The 27,567-nt window shown below is 43.4% G+C and overlaps 1 protein-coding gene across 2 annotated transcripts in view; it reads left to right on the forward strand.

The window, feature by feature from the left end:
* The window catches only part of NAAA (N-acylethanolamine acid amidase), a 70,295-nt gene extending 47,997 nt beyond the window's left edge, over positions 1–22,298 (forward strand). Inside the window, exons 10-11 of one of the 2 annotated variants that reach the window (XM_075849808.1) lie at positions 2,646–2,751; positions 20,612–22,298. In XM_075849808.1, coding sequence (XP_075705923.1) covers positions 2,646–2,721 — 76 coding nt within the window. In that variant the 3' untranslated portion in view covers positions 2,722–2,751; positions 20,612–22,298. The remainder of the gene's footprint in view (positions 1–2,645; positions 2,752–20,611) is intronic. The other variant, XM_075849807.1, reaches the window with a different exon arrangement.
* The last annotated feature ends 5,269 nt before the right edge of the window (positions 22,299–27,567 follow it).

A 27,567-nucleotide genomic window follows, 5' to 3' on the forward strand; every position in this document is an offset into this window, starting at 1 on the left:
ATGGCATTATCTACAGGGTGGGTCTGTGGCGCTATCTACAGGGCGGGTCTGCGGCGCTATCTACAAAGGCGGGTCTGTGGCGCTATCTACATGGGCACTATATGGGCACTATCTACAGGGGACACTGGCACTATCTACATGGGCACTGTATGTGGCACTTTCTATGTGGGCACTACCACTTTATATGTGGGCACTATGGCACTTTATATGTGGCTACTGTGGCACTATGTGAGCACTGTGGCACTACCTACATTGGGCACTGAGGCACAATGTGGGCACTGTGGCACTTTGTGGGCACTGGCACTATCTATGTTGGCACTATCTACAGTGGGCACTGTCTACAGGGGCGTTGCGTCACTCTTTACATGGGCACTTTGGTATTTCCAGGTGGTTGGGACAAGAAAAACCCTGACAAATGAAATCCCTTGTTTTTTTTTAACTGCCATAAAAAATGGGTGACAAACGGCCATTAAAGATGGTCAGATGGACTTGAAATGGATGAAAATTTGGAGACACACTGATGCAAAACGGGCATGAAAAAATGGCAGTTGATCAGTTTTTAATGACCATTTTTTTTCCCTGTCATGTGAACATATCTCACCTCAGTCCTGGATTCACAGCTACGCTGCTCATTACTGCTGTGTAATATCCTTCTTGTTCCTTCTAGTGTGTGTTTCACTGTTTCAATAGCCATTAAAACTGTCACTGTTTCATAGCCATTTTGCATCAGTGTGTTTCTAAATTTTCATCCATTTCCAGTCCGTCTGTCCGTTTTTAATGACCGTTTGTCATAAGTTTGCCATCCGTTTTTCATGGCCGTTAAATGGCCGTTAAATAAAATGAATGGATTTCATTTCTCAGGTTTTTTTTGTCCCAACCCCCTAAAGACACCACAGTGCCCAGGTAGATAGTCCCTGTAGATAGTGCCACAGTGCGAACTGTAGATAATGCCCACATAGGACCAGTGCACAAATAGTACCATAGTGCCACATTTCCTACAGTAGATAGTGCCCACATATAAAGTGCCAGTGCTCACATAGTGCCACAGTGTCCAATATAGATAGTGCCAGTGCCCACATAGTGCCACAGTGCTCATTGTAGATAGTGCCACAGTGCCCACATAGTACCTCAGTGCCCAAATCTAAAGTGACATAGTGCCCACATACAAAGTGCCAGAGCCCACATAGTGCCACCGGGCCCATATAGATAGCGCCAGAGTGTCCCCTGTAGATAGTACCACCCCCCCATATAGTGCCACAGTGCTGATGTAGATAGCACCACACCCCCTGTAGATAACACCCCCCTGTAGATAGCACCACCCCTGTAGATAGCACCACCCCCTGTAGATAGCACCCCCACCCCCATAGATGGCACCCCCCCCCTGTAAATAGCGCCACTGTAGCTCCCTGTAGGAGCGGAATCCCTTTGACCGGGGATTCCACTCCCAGACGGAGCCCCTGACGTCTCTGTTCATATGTGGACAGTGACGTCAGGGGCTTCTTCTAAGAGTGGAAACCCCTGCCAGGGCGTCAGCAGCGCTCTGGCTGGGGATTCCGCTCCTGGGGTAACCCCTGACGTCACTGTACATATGTGGATAGTGAGGCCGGGGGCTTCTCTATGAGCAGAATCTCCGGATTCCATTCCAACAGGGAGCTACAATGGCGGTATCTAGAGGGGATTGTGCCATCTGCAAGGCGGGTTTGCTATCTCCAGAGGGGGGTGCTATCTACACGGGGTGCTATCTACATGGGGTGGTCAGAGGGAGCCCCAGACTTCACTGTCCATATATGGAGAGTGATGTGAAGGGTTTCCCAAGACAGGAGTCCCTGGCCAGAGATCCTGCAATGCTCTGACCGGGGACGCCATAGTTGAAAGCCCGACATCACTGTCCATATATGGACAGTAATCTCATGGGCTTCCTCCTGGCCTCAGCGCTCAAAGTAGCGCTGTGTCCAGGCAGTCCTCGGCCAGGATCAGTTTTTACCGGCCATTACAAGGATTGATTCCTTAAAAACGGCCGTTAAAAACTGTTCCATTGACTTCTATGAAAGCCGTCTGGCCGAGAAAACGGACAAAAATAGGACATGCCCTATTTTTTGACGTCCAGTTTTCACAGGCCGTTAAAAAAACGGCCATGTGAATACACCCACAGAACTCCCTTGTTCTGAAAACGGCTGTGTGACAGCCGTTAAAAAATGACCGTCACAGGGATGTTTTTCACTGTCGTGTGAATGTAGCCTTACTCGGAGCATAAGCAGTGTCTGTCTGTCTCTCCCTCCAGCAGCTCCCTCCTCCTGCTTTCCCCTCCCCTCTTCATAGACTTCTAGGAGCAGCAGCTGTAACCTGATCTATCAGTGAGCTGTCTTCTTCTCTGCCTCACTGAATACAGATTTTACCAGTGAATTGAGAGTGAATGATCAGTGCAGAAGGCAGGGGAAGGAAGAAGACATAACTCATAAGTTGAGAAAGAGGCATTTTTCTATAATAAGATATATTACACAGTTTCTTATATTCGCTTGTGCTATTAATTTATGGGGGAAAAAAATATGTTTCGCCTGTTATAAATGAGGTCCACTATATTTAGGCTACAGTAAATTACATATGTGTGTCTAACAACTATTTCATGTGTTTTTGTTGATTTTTAGAAACACTATCTATACAACAGTAATGAGCGCTGTAAACCCGGAGAAATACACAACTCGGATCAGAAATAAAATTTAAGTACGTTTTATGGAATCTCTAGCAATTATGGTAATTAATGTTAATTAATGTTCGGTTTAGATCGGTTAATATAATACCATTACTTAGCATGTGTCACGGTCTGAGGGTATGTGGACCCACTAGGCCGCACCGCCGAAGCGGGGAGGGAGCTGGCCAAATAACAGAGCACCCAAGCAATACAAAGTCCCGCACTAGGGTACCTGAATAGTCCAGACAGTGGCCGAGGCTTTAGCACGGATGGAGGTGGGTGCAACAAGTTACGCCAGACGTGGCGGATGACAGCAGGTGCAGCAGGTTAACACTGGACATGGCAGATGATACTGGACGTGGCAGATAATACGGGACGTGGCAGAAGACACTGGACGTGGCAGAAGACGCTGGTGCAGTAGGACACGACTCCAACACTAACAGGCTTAGGAACAAGAACACAGCACAGGATACAGGTAAGAGGGCACGGGTAACAACAGGAGCAGGATAACACTAAGGGACCATTTGCAAGACTGACATGGAAATACTAACATCGCTCAGGCAATGAGCAAAGGGGCAGGGCCCTACTTATAGTCCAGGGGAATCATGGGCTAATTGATGATGATGATGATTCCCATGTGCGCGCACCCTACAGGACACAGCGGACCAAGGCGGAAGTGAGTGTTGGCGTCTCCTGGGAAGCAGATGCGAGCCAGCGCTCAGAGACCCATAGCTGCGGCTGCCAGGGGATAAGTAATCACGATGGGCCGCGGCCATGGATGCTACCGCCTGTATACAATGTGATACTTAAAGGGGTTGTCTCATGAAGACAACCTCTTCCTGGCTAAAAATGGACACATGATCCATCCCGTCTGCCCTTATATTATTTACTTTTTATATTTATCTTATGATAGATACAGTATATGTTTATCCCAGGCATGTTTAACCCCTTAAGGACGCAGCTATTTTGGCCGTTGACGACGCATCGGGTTTTTGTTTTTTTGTGTTCCGAGAGTCCTACATTTTTTATGTTTCTGTCAACGTAGCCATTTGAGGGCTTATTTTTTTCAGGAAGAGCTGTAGTCTTCAATAGCACCATTTGGGGTATATGTAATGTATTAAAACAATTCTGTTAACCCCTTTAGGACGCAGCCTGTTTTGGCCTTGTGGCACAGCCGATTTTTTTCAAATCTGACATGTGTTACTTTATGTGGTAATAACTCCGGAATGCTTTTACCTATCCAAGCGATTATGAGATTGTTTTCTCGTGACATATTGTACTTTATGATAGTGGAAAAATTTGGTTGATAAATTCAATATTTATTCGTGAAAAACACCAAAATTTAGAGAAAATTTTCAAAAATTTGCATTTTTCTAAATTTAAATGTATCTGCTTGTAAAACCGATAGTAATACCACACAAAATAGTCACTTGTTACCATTTCCCATATGTGTACTTTATACTTGCATCGTTTTTTTGAACATCCTTTTATTTTTCTAGGACGTTACAAGGCTTAGAACTTTAGCAGCAATTTCTCACATTTTCAAGAAAATTTCAAAAGGTGATTTTTACAGGCACCAGTTCAGTTCTGAAGTGGTTTTGAGGACCTTATAGATTAGAATACCCCAATAAATTACCCCATTTTAAAAACTGCACCCCTCAAATTATTCAAAACAGCATTCAGAAAGTATTTTAACCCTTTAGGCGTTTCACAGGAAATAAAGCAAAGTAGAGGGGAAATTTACAAATTTCTCTTTTTTGGCGAAATTCATATGTAATAAAAAAAATTGTGTAACACAGAAGGTTTTACCAGAGAAATACAACTCAATATTTATTGCCCAGGTCCTGCAGTTTTTAGGAATATCCCACATGTGGCCCTAATGGACCGAAACACCGGCCTCAGAAGCAAAGGTGCACCTAGTGGATTTTGGGGCCTGCTTATTTTTAGATTATATTTTAGGCACCATGTCGAGTTTGAAGAGTTCTTGTGGTGCCAAAACATTGGAAACTCCCCAAAAGTGACCCCATTTTGGAAACTAGACCCCTCAAGGAATTTATCTAGGGATATAGTTAGCACTTTGACCCCACAGGTATTTTGCTATATTTATTGGAGTTAGTCTGTGAAAATGAAAATCTACTTTTTTTCTGAAATAACATAGACATTTTTAATATTTACAAGGAATAAAGAAGAAAATTCACCCCAACATTTGTAAAGCATCTTCACCCGATTACAGAAAAACCCCACATGTGGTAATAAACTGCTGTTTGGACCCACAGCAGGTCTCAGAAGGGAAGGAGCGCCATTTGGATTTTGGAGCGCAGATTTTGCTGTATTGGTTTTTAGTGCCATATCGCGATTGCAACCCCCTGGAGGGAACAAAATAGTGGAAACACCCCAAAAGTGACCCCATTTTGGAAACTAGACCCCTTATACCACACAGGTCTTTTGCAGAATTTAGTAGAATTAGGCCGTGAAAATTAATATAAACATTTTTGTCCACTAAAATGTTGATTTTTTTCATTTTCACAAGGGATAAAGGAGAAAAAGTTGCCCTAAATTTGTAACGCAATCTCTCCCGAGTATGACAATACCCCACATGTGGTAATAATTTATTTTTTAATAGAAATTAATTAACCTTTGCAGGACTGATCCTTTTTTGCTATTCCATTTTAGTTTTTCACTCCCCGCCTTCCAAACGCCATAACTTTTTTATTTTTCCATGAATTGAGCGGTGCGAGGGCTTATTTTTGGCAGGACGAGCTGTGGTTTTTATTGGTACCATTTTTTGGTAGATGCAAATTTTTGATCACTTTTTATTACATTTTATTTAGAGCTTTGGTGGCCAAAAACAGTGATTTTGTAGTTTTTAAATTCTTTATTTCTTACGGCGTTCATAATGCGCAATAAATTTCAATTTTACTTTATTCTGCGGGTCGGTACGATTACGGCGATACCATATGTATATAGTTTTTTTTATGTTTTGCAACGTGTCACCATATTCTGAGAGCCGTAACTTTTTTATTTTTCAGTCAAAAAAGCTGTGGGAGGGCTTGTTTTTGCGGGACGGGTTGTAGTTTTTATTGGTACTATTTTCGGGTACATGCGACTTTTTGATCACTTTTTATTCTATATTTTGGGAGGGGTGGTGACAAAAAAATAGTGATTCTGGCATTGTTTTTAGTTTGTTGTTTTTTTTGCGGCGTTCACCGTGCGTTAAAAATAACATTATAGTTTTATAGATTGGGTCGTTACGAACGCGGTGATACCAAATATGTGTACTGTTTTTTAACGGTTTCATTTTTTTCCTATATTAAGGGACTTATTATAGGGAAAAAAAAATCTTTTATTTTTACACTTTTGTAAAACATTTTTATTAACTTTTTTTATTTTTTTTATTTACTTTTTACACTTTCTTTTTTTACCTGCAGCTCTGATCGCTGCTAGAATACATTACACTACCTAGGTAGTGTAATGTATTCCAACTGTCAGTGTGACGTCACAGTCACTCTGACAGTAAGGGTATGTTCACACGAGGTCATTACGTCCGTAATTGACGGACGTATTTCGGCCGCAAGTACCGGACCGAACACAGTGCAGGCAGGGGCGTAACTAGGAAAGACTGGGGCCCATAGCAAACTTTTCACTGGGGCCCCCCCTCCCCTGGGTGTCACACAACCCCCCCCCCCCTTGTAGATAGTGCCTTTTTTACAGCCCCCCCTGTAGATAACGCCATACAGCCCCCCCTCTGTAGATAGCGCCATACATCCCCCTGTAGAGAACGCCATACATCCCCCCTGTAGATAACGCCATACAGCCCCCCTGCAGAGAACGCCATACAGCCCCCCCCTGTAGGGAACGCCATACAGCCCCCCCCCTGTAGAGAACGCCATACAGCCCCCCCTGTAGGGAACGCCATACAGCCCCCCCTGTAGAGAACGCCATACAGCTCCCCCCCTGTAGGGAACGCCATACAGCTCCCCCCTGTAGGGAACGCCATACAGCTCCCCCCCTGTAGGGAACGCCATACAGCTCCCCCCCTGTAGGGAGTAGGGAACGCCATACAGCGCCCCCCCTCCCAAAAAAATGTGACCTACAGTGTGTCCTACAAAATACATGTATCCCCTCTCCACAGGATAGGAGATACATGAGTGATCGCTGGCAGCGATAAGGAGAACGGGGGACTGAAAGTCCCCTGAACTTCTCCATGACTAACCTCTGACTTCCGGCGTCTGCGCAGCTCAATAAAAATGAAAGGAGCGCTGGTCACGCATGCGCACAAGCACGACCGGCGCTCCATTAATTTCTACGGAGCTGCCGACACAGACCCCGGAAGTCCGAGTTTGTGATGGAGAACTTCAGGGGACTTTCAGTCCCCCGTTCTCCCTATCAATGCCAGCGATCACACATGTATCCCCTGTCCTGTGGAGATCCTGTGGAGAGGGGATACATGTCTTTTGCTCTATTTTGCGCCTTCAGGACCAGACACCGTTTAGCCATTTTTAGCACGTGTTAGTTAAATGGCTATAACTTTTTTATTTGTTGGGCTAACGACGTGATTTTTGCGAAGTTTTTTCCGTAGACAATGCAGGTTTCATTTTTTTATCGTTTTTATACACACCTTTTTTGCTATTTTAGAATTTTTATTCATAAAGTTTGAAAATAATAGTAAAAAAATAAGCTTTTTTACATTTCAGCTATTTTTTTTTTTGGTAATAACATAGTTTTACCCTAAAATAGACCTTTTATTTGTGATCGTCATTGTCTACCGTAAATTTTTATATATTACATGTCTATATTAGGGTAATTGGGTCAGCGCTAGCGTTACAACAATGATTGGCAGGGGGAACGTTTTTTTTGGTGTGGGTATTTTATGTGTATTTATTATTTCAATTTTTTTTTTTCTTTACTTTATTATTTTTTTATTACTATGGTCTGTCCCCCAAAGGTCAAAAAAGACCTTTGGGGAACTTTATATATATTTTTTCTTTCTTTTACACCATGTTTTTCCACTGTAACTGGGGCTGCACAGCTGCCCCAGTTACAGGGGAAATCAGCCCTCTCATAGTGACGATTGTCACTAATAGGGCTGTGCTGGGTCTTGTTAGACCCAGCAGCAGACTGCCACTAACGGCACCCGGCGATCATGTGATCAGTCACATGATCACTGGGAGGAATAGAGACAGCGCCGCTGCTGCTGTCTCTATTCCTGTACACAGCGCGCATTTAGCGCTGTGTACAAGTGATCAGAGAAGACAGAAGCAGCAAAAGCTGCTTCTATCCTCTCCTCAGGGTCCCCGGCAGTCACTGACAGCCGGAGACCCGACATTCAGCTGCCCGATCGCGCGGGCAGCAAGTTAAAACCCGAGCCGTAGAAAGTCTATGGCTCGGGTTTTAAGGACCCTGACCGCTGGCCGTAAAAATACAGCCAGCGGTCGGGAACCAGTTAATGGCAGAGCGGGGAGATACCTCCCTGCTCAGCCGTAGTGTTCAGTGGCGTCCCGCTGTAGCAGCCATAGCGGCTGCTAGCGGAGCCTCCGGCCATGGTGGGGGCCCGTGCCGGCGGGCGACACGGGCCCCCTCATGCCGCGGGCTCCGTAGCAGCCGCTACTGCTGCTACGGCGGTAGTTACGCCACTGAGTGCAGGGAGCTGGGCTCCTAGCATCATAGTTATGTACGACGCTAGGAGTCCCTGCCTCGCTGCCGGACAACTGTCTCGTACTGAAAACATGATTAAAGTACGGGACAGTTGTCCGGCAGCGAGGCAGGGACTCCTAGCGTCGTACATAACTATGATGCTAGGAGCCCGGCTCCCTGCACTGTGTTCGGTCCGGTACTTGCGGCCGAAATACGTCCGTCAATTACGGACGTAATGACCTCGTGTGAACATACCCTTAGTCTACGAGGACCAGCCAGAGGCTGATCCTCATAGACTTGCATACATGGCAGACCCGGGGGCCGTTGTCTGGCCCCCGGGTGCCATCACAAGCATCAGCAGCCCCCACAATTGCATGGGGGCTGCTGATATGCTACAAACCCTGTACAGACGGAGATCGCAATCGAGCCCCGCATGTAACGTGTTAATTGTCGAAATCAGCGGCAATGAGCCGCTGATCGGCAACTAGTGGAGTGTCAGCTGTCAGTGACAGCTGACCTCCCGGTTCCCGATGCACACTGTCGCCGACACTGTCACAGACACTGTCATCGACAGTGTGCATCGCGAACGGCAGTGACGTCCTGTCACTCTGACAGGAAGTCTATCAGGAGGCTGATCCTGTTAGGCTTCCGTACATGGCAGACACGGAGGCCATTACTTGGCCTTCGATCGCCATGCTAGCCATCTGCAAACCTCACGATTTCATCGTGAGGTCTGCCGATGAGCTAGAAACCCGTGAATGCGGTGATTGCAATCGATCACTGCAATCAAGGGGTTAATTGCCGGAATAAGCGGAAATAAGCTGCTGATTGGCATACAGTGGAGTGTCAGCTGTCAGGGACAGCTGGCCTCCCGGTTCCCGGTGCACACTGTCGCCGACAGTGTGCACCGGGAACCACGCAGTAACTACGTCCCTGTGCCTTAAGACACTGGCCACATGGACGTACAGTTGCATCCTGGTGCGCCTAGGGGTTAAAGGGGTTTTCCAGGCATAGAAAAACATGGCTGCTTCCTTCTAAAAAGAGTGTGTGTGGTATTGCAGTTCAGACCCAGCCACTTCAATAGAGTTGAGCTGCAATTCCAGACACAACCTGTGGACTGGTGTTGCGCTGTTTTTGGAAAAAAGCAGACATCTTTTTCTAATCCTGTACAACTCCTTTAATTTTATTGGGGGTAATGGAAAAAAAACAGCAATTTTTCGTTATTACAGCGTTCGCGTTGTGGTATAAATAAAATGTTCATTTTCTTCTGAGGTTCAGTACGATTATGGCAATGCCAAATTTCTATAAGTTATTTTATTTTTTAACACTTTGGCACAATAAAAACGTTGTTTTTTTTTGTTTGTTTTTTTAAATTATATTCACTTTTTTTCCGTCACCACATTCTTAGAGCCATTACTTTTTTATTTGTCTTTCTATCGATGGAGCTGTATAAGTTTTTTTTTGTTTTTTTTGTGCGGGGAGATCTGTAATTTTTATTGGTACCATTTTTGGGTGCATGAAACTTTTTGATCACTTTTTATTCTATTTTTTTAGGAAGGTAAGGTCACAAATCATCAATTCTGGCATTATTTTATTTTATTTTTTAAACGCATTCCCCTGGGGGATAAATAATGCGCTTGTTTTGTATGGATTGTTATGGATGCAGTGATACCAATTATGTACAGTTTGTTACATTTTATAATGATAACAGACTCTGTATGTTTTTTTCCCCTAAACCTTCTTTTTAACTTTTATTAACTTTTTAGTCCCAGTAGGACTTGTGTATTATGCCTGTCAGTGTAGGCCTCCAGCTCCCATACTAACCCATCGGCACCCTGATATGGTGTCGCAGGGCTACCGTTTGAAGTCACAGAGATAGTTTCCTCTTCTGTCTAACTGCTTAGATGCTGCAGTCGCTAATGACACCTGAGCCCGTGCCATCATGGTGCCTAACATATATGGCAGACTGAGCTAACCCCTTGGCGGCAGCATCAAGGAGTTAAATTAACTTACTGTTGATTTTCTAATCACATCTGCTGAAAGTTTGTTCCACGCATCTACTTTCTAATATTTTCTGACATTACTTCTGATCCCCCCCTCCCCCCAACTAGTTTCAGATTGGGCCTACTTGTTCTTGTGTTTAGTTTCTAATTAAAAACTTCCCTTCTCAACCTTCTTTAAACCTTTAACGTAGTTAAAAGTTTCGATCTTGTCCCCCTTTCCCTTTTTTCCTCAATGCTATACAAATTACGTTCTTTAAGTCTCTTCTGATAAAGATATTAGGGAATATATACTTTATAGATCGGGTTTCCTGCTCTGGACACTTCTCTATGATCCATAGCAGAGAGCCACTCACATAGGGCAGCTCTCGCTGTGGTGGACCCAGTCCGCTTATGCATTCTGGTTATTCATTTGAATGGCCACCACGTAATCCTTACAAATTTGTCATGTTCGGAAAGTGCTGTTTGCTTCTTATGACAAAAGCTGACATTAACCCCTTAACGCTATGTGACGTAATAGTCCGTCACAGGAGTTTTCCTGTTAACGCAAACTGATGGACTATTACATCACAGCATTAACAGGGTACTGTGTCGGCAGACGCGTCTGCAGACACAGTTTTAAAGCAGTGATAGCTTAACGCTATCACTGCTTCAAGGCCAGAACCGGAGCTAGCCCAGGATTAACCCCTTAGATGCAGCCCTCAAAACCGAACGCTGCATCTACGGAGTTTACAAGCAGATCGGAACCCTGCAATGAAATTGTGGGGTTCCGATGACTGCTCCAACAGTCCGGAAGCCTAACAATGACATCCTGTCTGCCTAGAATGGAAGTCTGCTAGGTCCCGCCCAGAGGCGGGGCTTAAAATGCGTCCGGCCGCAGTTTCAAGATGGCTCAGGCTCAGAAGCTGAGCCTGCGACATCAGCCGCTGGTGTCAGCTGTATGTTACAGCTGACACCATTCTGTAACGGCAGGGAACGGAGCTAGCTCCGATCCCTGCCATTAACCCCTCAGATGCCGCGATTGCGGCATCTTAGTTCTTTGTAGCACGATGTTATCGTGATGATAGCCTATTAGGCCCCGCCTACAGATGGGACCTAATAGGCTTGCTGTCAGTGAATGACTGACAGCTCTAATTCATTGCACTACGTGGGTAGTGCAATGCATTAGAGTATAGATCAGAGGTGCAAGACTTCAAGTCCCCTAGTGGGACAAAAAAAAAAAAAAGTTTAATAAAAGTGTAAAAATAAAAGTTTCAAGTTAATAAAAACAAACACTTCCTTTTTCCCTATAATAAGCCTTTTATTATTGGAAAAAGATGAAAATTTTTATATTCATATTTGGTATCGCTATGTCCGTAATGACCCTAACTACAAAAAATAAAATATTATTTTTCCCGCACGGTGAACACCGCAAAAAAAATAAAAATAAAAACAAATGCCAGAATCTCTATTTTTTTTATCACCACCTCTCACAAAACATGGAATAAAAAGTGATCATAAAGTCGCATTTACCCCAAAATAGTACCAATAACAACTACAACTCGTCCCGCAAAAAACAAGCCCTTACACAGCTTTTTTGACTGAAAAATAAAAAAGTTCTGGCTCTCAGAAAGCGGATAAGATCGGGCACTATTTATCACTGCGACCCCGGCCACATATCTCTGAAATATTATTTATTTACCGCATTATTATACCCTCTTATTATACCCTGATGTTTTCCGCACAGATTACATATGCCCCCCACATTATAAACTGAAATACCAGCAAAACCCCAATCAGAACAACTGCCAAGCTAAATCTGCGCTCCAAAAGCCAAATGGCGCTCCCTCCCTTCTGAGCCCTACAGTGTGCCCAAACAGCAGTTTACGTCCACATATATGTCATCACCATACCCGGGGGAACCAGCTTAGCAGTTTACGAGATGTGTGTCTTCGGTGGCACAAACAGGGCACAACATATTATGCACTAAAATGGCATATCAGCGGAAAATTGCAATTTTCACTTTGCACCATCCGCTGCGCATGAATTACTAATGGAAAAACACCTGTGGGGGCAAAATGCTCAGTACACCCCTTAATATGCCCTACGGGGTGTCGTTTCCAAAATAGGGGGTCACTACTTGGGGGTTTGCTTTACTATTTGACCTCAGAGCCCTGCAATTGTGAGCCAATGATGTGAAAATTACCAAAATGTACCTCAAATGCGCATGTTGCTCTTCACTTCTGAGCTCTGTCATATGTCCAGGCAAATGTTAAATGCCTTGATGGGTGTAGTTTCCAAAATGGGGTCACTTCTTGGGGGCTTCCACTGTACTCTGGTACCTCAGGGTTTTGCAAATGCGACATGGCACCCAAAAACCAATCCAGCAAAATCTGCATGCCAAATAGCGCTCCCGCCTTTCTGAGCCCTGCCGTGTGTCCAAACAGCAGTTTATGACCACATGTGGGGTTTTTCCGCACTCTGGGGAAATTGCTTTACAAATGTTGGGGTGCTTTTTCCTCTTTATCCCTTGTCAAAATGGAAAAATGCAACTTTTTAGTGGAAAAAATGTTGATATTAATTTTTACGGCCTAATTCCAATACATTTTGCAAAAGACCAGTGGGGTCTAAATGCTTACTATACCCCTATATAGATTCCTTAAGGGGTGTAGTTTCCAAAATGGGGTCACTTTTCGGGGGTTCCTACTGTTTTGGTCCCACAGACACTTTGCAAATGTGACATGGCACCCGAAAACCATTCCAGCTAAATTTGAGCTCCAAATGGTGATCCTTCCCTTTTGACCCTTGCCGTGTGTCCAAACAGCAGTTTATGACCACTTATGGGGTATTGCCGTAATCGGGAGAAATTGCTTTTCAAATGTTGTGGTGCTTTTTCTACTTTATGCCTTGTAAAAATAGAAAATGTCTTCGTTTTATTGGAAAAAATGTAGATTTTCATTTTCACGGCTTCATTCCACTAAATTCAGCAAAAAAAAGTGGGGTCAAAATGCTCACTATACCCCTTGATAAATTTTTTGAGGGGTGTAGTTTGCCAAATGGTAAAAAGAGTGTTTCCACTGTTTTAGCATCACAAGACCTCTTCAAACCTGACATGGTGCCTAAAATATATTCTAATAAAAAGGAGGCCCCAAAATCCTCTAGGTGCTCCTTTGCTTCGGAGGTCTGTGTTTCAGTGAATTAGCACACTAGAGCCACATGTGGGATATTTCTAAAAACTACAGAATCCGGGCAATAAATATTGAGTTGCGTTTTTCTGGTAAAACCTTCTATGTTGCAGTATAAAAAAAAAAAGTTTAAATATGAATTTCTGCAAAAAAAAATTTATTTGTACATTTTATCCCTACTTTTCTGTAATTCTTTTTAAAACGCCTAAACGGTTAATAAACTTTCTAAATGCTGTTTTTAATACTTTGAGGGGTTTAGTTTTTTAAATGGGGTGATTTATGGGGGTTTGCATTGTATGGACCCCTCAAACCACTTCACAACTGAACTCGTCCCTGTAAAAATAGCCTTTTCAAATTTTCTTGAAAATGTGAGAAATTTCTGCAAAAGTTCTAAGCCTTGTAACGTCCTAGAAAAATAAAAGGATGTACAAAAAAACTATGCCAATCTAAAGTAGACATCTGGGAAATGTTAATTAGCATTTATTTTGTGTGATATTACTATCTGTCTTACAAGCAGATACATTTAAATTTAGAAAAATGCACATTTTTGCAGTTTTTCGCTAAATTTTGGTGTTTTTCACAATAAAATACTGAATGTATCGACAAAATTTTACCACTAACTTAAAGTATAATGTGTCACGAGAAAACAGTCTCAGAATCGCTTGGATAGGTAAAAGCATTTCGAAGTTATTACCACATAAAGTGACACATCAGATTTGAAAAATGGGGCTGCGTCCTGTACGTGCAAACTAGTCCATGTTCTTAAGGGGTTAAACTTTAGCAACAGAAACGACAGTTGTAGATTGTGAAGCACGGCTTGGTTACCTTTGATTATATACTGTATTTTTCAGACTATAAGACGCAGATTTTAGCTAGAATAAATCTTGCTAAAAAGTCTCTGCGTCTTATAGTCGGCAGTCAAGGGACCCGGCAGCGCCGGGCCCCCTGACCGCTTCTTACTTAACCCCTTCCCGAACCATGATGGGCCGGCACATCATGGAGCGGGGAGGGGATGATGTTTGGTGCTGGCTCACGCGCTGAGCCTGCTCCATACACTGCAGGTGTCAGCTGTGTTTTACAGCTGACACGCTGCTCTAACTAGCAATGGCACTGTTCCTGGCCGTTTAACTAGTTAAATGCCTCGGTCAAAAGTGACAGCAGCATTTATAAGGGTCTTCCCATGAAGAACATTTTCGACATATCCACACCTCTGGGACCCGCACCTATCTCTAGAACGGAGCCCCCTAAACCCCGTTCTAGCTTACTCGACTCCGCTATCTCCCGGCCACTTCCTGGTTAGGTGGTTGGGAGTTACAGAAACAGCCGAGTGCTCGCTGAGCTAACACTGTTTCCATAACTCCCATAGAAGTGAATGGGAGTTACGTTAACAGTGTAGCACCGCAAGCTACGCTTTTTCCAGGACTCGGTAGCTCCGAAAACGGTGTACATGGTCAAGTTATGGAAACAGCATAACTCGCTGGGCTACTCTGTTTCCATAATTCCCATCGAATTGAATAGTAGTTACAGAAACAGCATACCTCAGCGAGTTGCCCTGTTTCCATAGCTCGTCCATGTATTGCAGTGTATTGTACCAGCGATCTAACGATTGCTGGTTCAAGTCCAAGTTACAGCAAACAAAGCAGCTGTATCTTAAAAATTAAAAAGAATGTTTAATAAAATGTATTAACACATGATAATACACATTTTTATTGAAAAAACATTTAAACACTAGATTGGGAATTGCATAAATAGTAATTTCCTTGTATGATGTTATTATTGGAAACTCTCCCCTCAAGAGACATGGAATTGTTGATGACTGCCTGTAGTTTGAACACAACTGACAGGTTACAGGGTGTCAAGTCTGTAGGACAACTGCAGGGAATTTCATATCTCCAGAATGACCTGAGTAAGTAGAGTCGTGTCCTGCCTTAACCTTTTACTGTTACCCCCTTTTTCCAGACTACTGCAACCTGATAAAATTAAACACCGAAACCAAGGTTGGCTTTAATGGCCACTGCAGCCGTTTATTAAATAATAATTTTATTTTAAAACATAACATTATTAACTTGGAATTCCAACAATGGAATTCAATACACCAAAACACAACCCTTTCTGGGTCATAACTTTATTTAACTTAAACTATGACAGGGGAAGTCCATGAAGCTACCCAAGATTATTACGGTCAACTGCCCACATCGATTTTCTTACCCCCAGCCTTAACCCGGCTCGGAGGCAACAAGTACACCTGCAGATTACCTTTTTTTCTCCCTCAGAAGCCACCCAGTATCCATCTGTACATTTGAGAGCCACACCTTCCAATGTTTTTGGGGGATGCATACCCCCAACCGCTTTTTAATGACCAACTTCAAGTACTCCCCCTGCTCAGCAGCAATGACGAACAAGACGAACCATGCAACACGCACACAGCAAACATAGACCACATGAAAACATCCCTGCATTCAGCCACAGACTTTAGCCAATAAACCACAAACATACAAGAAGAACTACCCAAAACAAGGGTGGGCGGGAATACTGCGCCTGTTGCTATTTAAACGACGCTGCAAGTGGGGTGAAAGGGCAGGAAGCCCTATAAAAACCCTATGCACCTCCCTCTGACACACCCTTTCCCTCACGGGTCCTGATAGGGTATGTTCACACGCAGTGAGCAAAAACGTCTGAAAATACAGAGCTGTTTTCAGGCGAAAACAGCTCCTGATTTTCAGACGTTTTTTTTAACAACTCGCGTTTTTCACTGCGTTTTTTACGGTCGTTTTTGGAGCTGTTTTTCAATGGAGTCAATGAAAAACGCCTCCAAAAACGTCCCAAGAAGTGTCCTGCACTTCTTTTGACAAGCCGTCATTTTACACGCCGTATTTTGACAGCGACACGTAAAATAAGGCTCGTGGGAACAGAACATCGTAAAACCCATTGCAGGCAATGGCCAGATGTTTGTAGGTGTATCAGGGGCGTTTTTTCAGGCGTAATTCGAGGCGTAAAACGCCCGAATTACGTCTGAAAATAGGCCGTGTGAACATACCCAAAGGCTGCACTATCCGCTACACACTTCCCTCCTTGCTCTGTTATGGAGGCACTGGCGTAGCTATAGGGGTCGCAGCGGTCGCAATTGCGACCGGGCCCCGAAGCCAGGGGGGCCCACGGCCCCCCGCACCACATCAATAAAAAGTTACTATAGTAACTCGGGCCGCGGGCCCCTGTTACTATAGTAACATACTTTACTTACCTTCCTGGTTCCGGATCGCAACGGAGGTCCTGACGTCAAGCGCTGTGCGCAGCGCATGACGTCACCACGCTATGCGCCGCGCACAGCATCGAGACGACAGAACTCCCGCCGCGGCCGAAGAGGAAGGTAAGGTTAGCCCTGACTGGCGGGGTCCGACTCCCGGGACCCGCCAATCAGCTGTTTTGAAGGGGCCGCAGCACTCGTACGAGAGCTGCTCCCCTTCATTCCGGTCACACTGTGAATCCGTGTCGGCGATTCACAGTGTGAGCGAGTAGTGAAATGAAGGGGAAGCAGCTCTCGTACGAGTGCTGCGGCCCCTTCAAAACAGCTGATTTGCGGGTCCCGGGAGACACATCAGCTATTGATGGCCTATCCTGAGGATAGGCCATCAATGTTTAGGGACTGCACAACCCCTAAGCCTACGATGTAGCAGGCTTAGGGGGCCCATGAGACAGGATCACAGATTGTGTGATCCTGTCTGCTGGGCCCTGTATCTAAGCCAATCACATGGTAGGCTTAGATACATGGCCCATGCGTGATCCTGTCTGCTGGGCCCTGTATCTAAGCCAATCACATGGTAGGCTTAGATACATGGCCCATGCGTGATCCTGTCTGCTGGGCCCTGTATCTAAGCCAATCACATGGTAGGCTTAGATACATAGCCCATGCGTGATCCTGTCTGCTGGGCCCTGTATCTAAGCCAATCACATGGTAGGCTTAGATACATGGCCCATGCGTGATCCTGTCTGCTGGGCCCTGTATCTAAGCCAATCACATGATAGGCTTAGATACATGGCCCATGCGTGATCCTGTCTGCTGGGCCCTGTATCTAAGCCAATCACATGGTAGGCTTAGATACATGGCCCATGTGTGATCCTGTCTGCTGGGCCCTGTATCTAAGCCTACCACACTGTAGGTTTAGATACAGGGCCCCAGCGCAGAGTAATCTTATACTGTATAAGATTACTGTCTGCTGGACCCTGTATCTAAGCCTACCTTGTGGTAGGCTTAGATACAGGGTCCCACAGACAGTATCACACATGGGCCCTGTATCTAAGCCTAACACATGTTACTAATCGTTTTTTGTGTGTTTTCTTACAGGTTCGGTCGTTGGACTACGTCGGATTCCAGGACTACTTCAGACTACGGCCTTTTTTTTTTATTATCAATAAAATGGTTAATGAGGGTTGTGTGGGTTTTTTTTCATTTCAATAAAATATTTTTTCTATGTCTTTGTGTTTTTTTTTAAACTATATTACTACCGCCTTAGTAATGGCCGCCGACTGATTGACAGCATCCATTGCTAAGGCGGGGCTTAGTGTTAGCCGATGCAGAGGCTAACACTAACCCCCATTATTACCCCGGTACCCACCAACACCAGGGGTGCTGGGAAGAGCCGGGTACGATCCAGTACCTGACCATCTGTAGTGATGGCCCTTCCTACCCTGATGATGCTAGGCTGCTGCTGCTTTATTGTATCTGGCTGGTTATGAAAAATGGGGGGGACCCCACGTCATTTAAAAAAAAAAAAAAAATAATTGGAAAGAACGATGTGGGGTCCCCCCCATTTTTCATAACCAGCCAGATACAATAAAGCAGGAGCAGCCTAGCATCATCAGGGTAGGAAGGGCCACTGTTTTTGGCCTTTCCCCTCCTGATAATACCAGCCTGCCACCACCCCAGTGGCCGACCATCACTACAGATGGTCGGGTACTGGTTCGTACCCGGCTCTTCCCAGTACTCCTGGTGGCGGTGGGTACCGGGGTAATAATGGGGGTTAGTGTAGCCTCTGCACCGGCTAACATTAAGCTCCGCCTTAGTAATGGAGGTTGTCAATCAGCCGGCGGCCATTACTAAGGCGGTGATAATAAAGTTTAAAAAGATACAAGCACATAGAAAAAATATTTTATTGAAATAAAAAAACACAACCCTCATTAACCATTTTATTGAGAATAAAAAAAACGCCATCATAGAAGTCCTCGTATTCGAAGTCCAACAACCGAACCTGTAAAAAAACACAAACACACAAAAATAATCAGTAACACATAAAGAAGCAAAATTATTATTCTTACCTATCCTGGGTCCAGCGCTGGAGACACAATGTCAGCGAGCTGGGCCCTGTATCTAATCCAATCATGTGTGATACGGTCTGCTGAGCTGTGTATCTAATCCAATCATGTGTGATACTGTCTGCTGAGCTGTGTATCTAATCCAATCATGTGTGATACTGTCTGCTGGGCCACTGTATCTAATCGTATCTTGTGTGATACTGTCTGCTGGGCCCTATATCTAATCCGATCATGTGTGATACTGTCTGCTGAGCCGCTGTATCTAATCCTATCATGTGTGATACTGTCTGCTGAGTCATTGTATCTAATCCTATCATGTGTGGTACTGTCTGCTGAGCCACTGTATCTAATCCTATCATGTGTGATACTGTCTGCTGGGCCACTGTATCTAATCCTATCATGTGTGATACTGTCTGCTGAGCCACTGTATCTAATCCTATCATGTGTGATACTGTCTGCTGAGCCACTGTATCTAATCCTATCATGTGTGATACTGTCTGCTCAGCCACTGTATCTAATCCTATCATGTGTGATACTGTCTGCTGATCTGCTGTATCTAATCCTATCATGTGTGATACTGTCTGCTGGGCCACTGTATCTAATCCTATCATGTGTGATACTGTCTGCTTAGCCACTGTATCTAATCCTATCATGTGTGATACTGTCTGCTCAGCCACTGTATCTAAGCCTATCATGTGTGATACTGTCTGCTGAGCCACTGTATCTAAGCCTATCATGTGTGATACTGTCTGCTCAGCCACTGTATCTAAGCCTATCATGTGTGATACTGTCTGCTGAGCCACTGTATCTAATCCTATCCATAGTTTATAGGGTCGTAGTGCTATAGATATACTATGCTGTCTCATATACACACTTTTTTTGGGGGCGGACACACATGTATTGGGGCTATTTCCCTGACATTTTAAGCCCTGAGGGTGTGTTCACACGGCAGCGTCTGTTACGGCTGAAATTACGGTGCTGTTTTCAGGAGAAAACAGCACCGTAATTTCAGCCGTAATGGCATGTGCAGGCGTCTTTCGCTGCGTCCATTACGGACGTAATTGGAGCTGTTTTTCTATGGAGTCCATGGAAAACGGCTCCATTTACGTCTGAAGAAGTGACAGGCACTTCTTTGACGTGGGCATCTTTTTTACGCGCCGCCTTTTGACAGCGGCGCGTAAAAAAAAATGACCGTCGGCACAGAACATCGTAAGACCCATTCAAATGAATGGGCAGATGTTTGCCAACGCTTTTGAGCCGCATTTTCGGACGTAATTCAATGCTAAAACGCCCGAATTCCGTCCGTAAATAGGGTGTGTGAACCCAGCCTTAGTGACGCCCCGGCTGCTAGTGCTGCATTGTTGGGTCACTTAGGAGACCCAGCGATGCAGCTGAAAGCTGCGGACCGTCGGCCATGAGAAGTTTGCGGGGGGGGGGGCCCAGTAAGAATTTTTGCATCGGGGCCCATGAGCCTTTAGCTACGCCCCTGTATGGAGGCCTCCCCTAATTGCCTTTGGCCGCAGTACGGCCTCCTCTCTACCACAGTTAAGACTGTGGCTAAAAAGCATTTTAAATAATAACATTATATTAGGGAATCTCACTGAATGCCCTCCTTCCTATGTTCTATGTTGGCACAACTAGTAAGAGGATCTGATTACAGGAATTTCGGGCACTGATGGGAAGAAAGATTTAGTGCTTTTATAAAATGATATGTACATTTATTGTGACTAGTGCTAAAATATACAGAGGCATTTTATGAAATGTTATTGCTAATATATTGTCTTGTATACATTTTCTGCTTTTTATTTCCATAGATAAGAGGAACTGCAAATCCATATTCCTGAAGAAAGTTGCCACGTGTCCAAACATCCAAAAATGTGAAAGAAGAGTGACGATATACAAAGTGTACTATATTGTGATTCTGTAAATTGCTGGACCAGTGAATATGTGCCACTTATGTGCCACAAATATTTAAAAAATGTATAGTCATTTTCCAGTCCAGGGCAACTGTTTAACCACTTTTATGAGCCTTTAAGTGATTCTCCACCTTTTAAGACCAAGTATTTTTAGGTCCAGTATTCTGTGCTGATTAATTTCTTAATATATCTTTGTAGCAGTCAGAGCTCCGTTTTTCTGATAAAAAGCTCCAAATCCCCTACAAAGACATAAAGTTAAATAATACAATTCTGCTACCACTAGAGGGAGCTCAGGATCTTACAGCATACTGGGTTATAACTGAGTTGAATGTATAGTGGTATACACAGTCAGCAAAACCTGCAGTTATTTTGCTAAGGAACATCCTCCTTACAGTGAATTGAAAGGCTAAGCAAATTTTTAGGCTCTATTGACATTGGAATCATGGTTGCGATATCCCTCAAGGCAGAATTTCATTAATCTCACCCAGTAAAAAAAAAAAAACTGGCGTACCCATTATAGATTAGTGGGTCTTGTCAGGATCTCTAGGGATCCATTGTAAATTTGATTCAAAACAGATATGTCGTATCTGTAATTTATCCTATAAAACAAGAGCCTTCAAGAAAATGTTAACGGAGCCTCATAGACCCTTATGATGCTGTTAGTTCGGGTCATTTGACTTGCGGTTCGGACGGCAGTTGCATCTGTAATATGAATGCTAAAATGCAGCCACATTACTGCCATCTGAATGAGCCCTAATGCTGTACAGTAGAACCCATCCCCCGCTACTTTCTCACCCAGTTATACTGACCGAATACAATAATCTCAGAACTATGTGGCACTGCAGGGTTTATAGTCTTAAATATGTGTATGCATGGGTTTCCTCAGGGTACTCTGGTTTCCTCCCACCCTTCAAAAACATACATATAGGAAATTAAGATTGTGAACCCCACTGTGGGCAGTGAGTGATGGCAAATTCTCTATAGTGCGGCGGAATATGTTGGCGCTATATAAGCATCTGATAAATGGAACTGATTTTCAATCACAGAAAATGTCTGCAACAAAATCTGCAACATGTGACTGCACCCTTAGGGCACGGCCAGACGTGGCGGAATTGCTGTGGAATTCCGCTGCGGAAGTGCGGGCATGCACATTTCTTTTTAGCGAGAAGAAGCGGAATTTCACTGCGGATTTCAGCCTTTGCAATGCAAAACTGAAATCTGTGGCAAGTCCGATGTCTTTTCGGCAACGTCTGAATTACCTGTCAAATATGCAAATGTTGGTGCAGATTCGTTGCGTAAGTGCCCCAAATCTGCACCAACATTTGCAGCGGATTAACGCTGTCACGTCTGGCAGTGCCCTAATGGTCAGAATTTTGCATTAGTATTTCTAAACCCAAACTAGCAGTGGGTACAAAACACGGAAGAGGTACAAATCTTTCCATTATACTTTTTCTCTTTTTATGAGAATGCAAAATACTGACCAAAACACACGTGTGAATGTGGCCTAATGCCATAAAATCATTTTTAAGATGTTTTTGTTGAATCTGTATTTTACATATGACATTTGAAAAAATGTTTGGTCATCATATATCATATATATATATATATATATATATATATATATATATATATATATATATAGATAGATCTATCTATCTATCTCATATCTATCTATCTATCTATCTATCTATCTATCTATCTATCTATCTATCTATCTATCTATCTATCTATCTATCTATCTATCTATCTATCTATCTATCCATCTCATATCCATCTATCTATCTATCTCATATCTATCTATCTATCTATCTATCTATCTATCTATCTATCTATCTATCTATCTATCTATCTATCTATCTATCTATCTATCTATCTATCTATCTATCTATCTATATATATACACATATAGTGTTGCATCAAAAAATTAGAAGAATGAAGGAATGAGCTGGAAAACAAAATAATATAGACAGCTTTGATAAATGAGGCCCATTGTGTCATAACAGAAAATCTGGCCTTGTTTTCAAGCTTTAAAGGGGTTGTCCAGGCAGGGGACAGTTTTTCATATTGATGACCTATACACGATAGGTCATCAGTATATGATAGGTAGGAATCCGACACCCAGATCGGGCACCGATCAGCTGGTCCGGCTGCCTCTGGCATCGGATGTTATGCAGTGTTCATGCCGGAAGCAGAAGGCCCGACCACGGTATAGCGGCCGTGCTGCAGTACTGCAGCTGTCACTTGAATACTTGAATAGGAGAAGAGCTGCAGCTCGGCCACTATAGTGTGACTGGAGCCTTATGCTTCCGGCACCAACCACTGCATAACTTTCGCTTTTTCTGTTAGACACGTTTGATAAATGAGGCCCAATATATTTTCTATGTATATAATAAATATGGATATACAGTATGTGTGCATTTCTAGAAACTTTTTACTATTGCTCCTAAATTCTTGTGGTACAATGAAGTGTGCCCTGACAGCGTTCTTATCAATTTATATTTCAATACTAACAGAACTTGACTAATTATTAAATGAACATACAGTATTGACAAGCAGCTCTTTGTAAGTAGCGTACTTAAACAAAGACATTAAAATAGCACAATGATTATTTGTTTTGCATTATGTGAATTGTAATTTAAAATGAGATTTTAATAAAAATTTGCTTATAGAATATATTTGTAATGCAATTTGGAGTAACATTAAAGTCATTGTATGAAGATCAATCCCTAACAGGAATATTTGCTCATTAAGGGCATGGCCCCACGTGGCGTATTTCTTCCGCAACTGTCCGCATCAATGCCGCACAGAATCTGCGTTGCAGATTCTGTTGCGGATCTGCCCAAAATGTGCAGTAAATTGATGCGGACTATCCGTTGCGTATTGAGGTGAAGTACTTCCCTTCTCTCTATCAGTGCAGGATAGAGAGAAGGGACAGCACTTTCCCTAGTGAAAGTAAAAGAATTTCATACTTACCGGCCGTTGTCTTGGTGACGCGTCCCTCTTTCGGCATCCAGCCCGACCTCCCTGGATGACGCGGCAGTCCATGTGACCGCTGCAGGCTGTGATTGGCTGCAGCCGTCACTTAGACTGAAACGTCATCCTGGGAAGCCGGACTGGAGAAAGAAGCAGGGAGTTCTCGGTAAGTATGAACTTCTATTTTTTTTACAGGTTGATGTATATTGTGATCGGTAGTCACTGTCCAGGGTGCTGAAACAGTTACTGCCGATCGCTTAACTCTTTCAGCACCCTGGACAGTGACTATTTACTGACGTCGCCTAGCAACGCTCCCATAATTACGGGTGCACACACGTAGTCACCCGTAATTATGGGTGCACACACGTAGTCACCCGTAATTACGGGAACCCCATTGACTTCCTCAGTCTGGCTGTAGACCTAGTAATACATAGGTCCAGCCAGAATGAAGAAATGTCATGTTAAAAAACCAATACGCTCCGCAGCACAAATAACCATGTACATGACATCTGCAGACTTCATTGCGGAATTTTGAATCTCCATTGAAGTCAATGGAGAACTTCCGCAATGAGTCCGCAACCAGTCCGCCACACGTCCGCAACATCCATTGTATGCTGCGGACACCAAATTCCGCACCGCAGCCTATGCTCCGCAGCGGAATTTTCCGCATCGTCTAAACGAACCCTACTAAAAAGCAGTGGAAGGCAATGGAGAAACGGGTCCGCTGCGGATTAACGCTGCGGAGTGTCCGCAGCGGAATTCCAGAGCAATTCCGCCACGTGGGGCTTTGCCCTTAAAGTGAACTTGTCGCAGGGCACTATATGGAATATAAATGAGTTTTTTCGTGCTGCTTTTGACATGGAAACCGTGCCAAAAAAATGGCCAAAAACGCCTCCCACTGATTTCAATGGGAGGTGTTTTTTTCCCGCAGAAAAAAGAAGCATCATGTCCTTTCTTCAGGCGTTTGTATTTCCGTCTCTGACCTCCTATTGACATCAATGGGAGGCAGAGAAAGCGTTTTTTTGCCCACGGCGTTCAATGGCCGCGGCCAAAACACGCAGCGAATAACACCTAAAAAAATACGGCAAAGAGAGTGCAAAGAATTCGGTGTGAACTAAACTTTAGGGTACCCACATACATATTATATGCAGATATTGCAGTGGATTTCACTCCTACATTAAAAGAGGTGGAATCTGCTGTGGGCATACGCAACATTTGAAAATTCGCACCATGCTCTGATTTCTGTGCGGAAAATGTCCTTGTTCAAATCTCAGCCACATGGCTTGTACTGTAATCTACTGCGGTTTTTCTGCATGGAAAATCTGCAGTATTTGCATCCCATGTGGATAGCACCTAAGACCTCCTTTAGGGCACGGCCAGACGTGGCAGAGTTTTTCCTCTGCAAATGTTGGTGCAGATTCGGGGCAATTACGCAACGAATCTGCACCAACATTTGCATATTTGACAGGTAATTCAGACGTTGCAGAAAACACAGCGGACTTGCCACAGTTTCAGTTTTTGCATTGCAAAGTCTGAAATCCGCAGTGAAATTCCGCTTCTCCGCAACAGACAGTACATGCTGCAGACTGAAAATTCTGCACCGCAGCCTATGGTCCGCAGCTGAGTTTTCCGCAACGTCTGCACTAACTTGCCTAAAAATGTATTGCAACAACTGTAAAAAATGGCCGCAGCGGAATTCCCCAGCATTTCCGCCTGGACGTGCCCTTAGGCCAGAATCATGCACAGTTTTCATTCAGTTTTTGGCTTCGTTTTTTTTAGCCAAAGCCAGAAGTGGATCCAAACGGAATCAAAGGTATAAAGAAAAGACCGATGCATCTCCTTTCTTTTGTGTCCACACCTGTGTTTGGCTAAAAAAAACTGAGCCAAAAACGGCATCAAAACTGTGTATGTAATCCTGGCCTTACACATAGCTTTTCCTGGAGTTTTAAACTGCATGAAAAAAATACATGTTTAAACACCAGCGTTTTGTAAAATTTATCAGTGTTTTTTATGGCGTTTTTTATTTAGTGTCAAATTGTACATGCTTTATTTCTAGCGTTTTTGAAGTCCTATAGAGAAGCCTATTTGGAAACATACCTAAATAAACACCATACCCAGAGCATGCTGCATTTGGGAAAAAATGCCACTGACCACAAAATTTACAAACCAAAACGTAGTTGTATGTAGTTTATTTTATATTTTACTACAGACTTTAATGTTGTATCTGGTGGCATTAAAAAGCTCCATTAAAAATACCACCAAAAACGCAGCAAAACTCTATGGGTTTCCGGCCTGACCACAGTGAATGACTATGATGCCAGGAGTCCTGTTTACATGTCCAGCCGACACACGGACCGTTTTTCACGGCCCGATGCCGTTTTTTATTAAGACAGGTTTGTTTACTTTTTGAGGTACGGTTTGACCACAAGATACAACTTTTATGTATCCAGGATACATAGCTGTATCTCAAAAAGTAAAAAACATTTTTTAATAAAAAAACCACTAAAAAGTTGCTTAAAACACCATGATACATTTTTCTTTTTTAATAAAACAGTGTTCAAAGGTTTACATATCCTTTGAGGATATTTATGCAGCCATACAGACAGAGTCCTTGCAATATAGTATGTATATATATATATATATATATATATATATATATATATAAAATTATTTCGACCTCTTGACCTTTTGGTATTAATAGCATCTTAAGTACAGTTACCTTCTTACTCACACGATTTGCTTCACATGGATAAACAGATATTAAGACTGTGACCTATTTTTTTTTGAGCCCCGCATCACCAGACAGGTTAATATGCATGATAGAGTTAATTGCTGTAATCTCATCTTCTCCGTCATTGAATGCCCATTTTTAGCAATTACAAACTTAAAATAGAATCTATATTGAAATGAACATTGACGGATTAACCCTCATAATGCTGAATTAATCAATATTAAACTGACTGGCAATGCAGTCACCTTTGGGTCACATGAATAAAACAGCAGATATGTACTCTAGATAGTATATGGCATATGTGTTCTAGCTTGTCACATAATTATGAAGAACTAAAAGAATACGAGGGTAAAGCGCGTCATAGAAAAAAAATGGTTGCACAATTTGGCTGATAATAGAGGGCAATAGCTGTCTCACCCACATTAAATTGTGCAGTAGGCCGAATATAAACCTGTGGAAGATGGTGCAGATGATCCTTCAAGACAAATCTACAGAAACAACGTAAAGGGGAAGACAAGAAAAACCTGGGATGCGCAACAATAAAATATGATTCCGATACTTTGCAATCGAGTTGATATATTGATTAGATCTCTTTAAATATGAAACGTTTCGGGCCTTGAACGTGACTCATCTTTAGATACAGTGAGGCAACACAATTGGTATTTCTTTGAATCATCTTTTATGGTTGTACATACCGGGATTGTCTTCTTGTACAGCATTATGAAAAGTTTTATATAGTCAGTATCTAAAGTCTCTATTAGGGCATGGCCAGACGTGGCGAAATTGCTCTGGAATTCCGCTGCAGCCAGTCCGCTGCGGACATCTTCTCCATTGGATCCACACTTTTTTAGTTAGGTTCGTGCACACATGGCGGAAAACTCCGCTGTGGACCATAGGCTGCGGTGCAGAATTTGGTGTCCGCAGCATACACTGGCTGTTGCGGACTTGTTGCGGACTCATTGCAGAATTTTTCCATTGACTTCAATGGAGATTCCAAAATTCCGCAATGAAATCCGCAGATGTTATGTGTGTTGCGTTGCATATTGGTTTTAAGAAAAGGATATTTCTTCATTCTAGCTGGACCTATGTATTTATATGTCTATAGCAAGACTGAGATGAAGTGTTTTAAAAGGCAGCAGGAAGTACTCTT

This window comes from Rhinoderma darwinii, chromosome 1 (genome assembly GCF_050947455.1).
Source record: "Rhinoderma darwinii isolate aRhiDar2 chromosome 1, aRhiDar2.hap1, whole genome shotgun sequence".
NCBI lineage: Eukaryota > Metazoa > Chordata > Amphibia > Anura > Rhinodermatidae > Rhinoderma > Rhinoderma darwinii.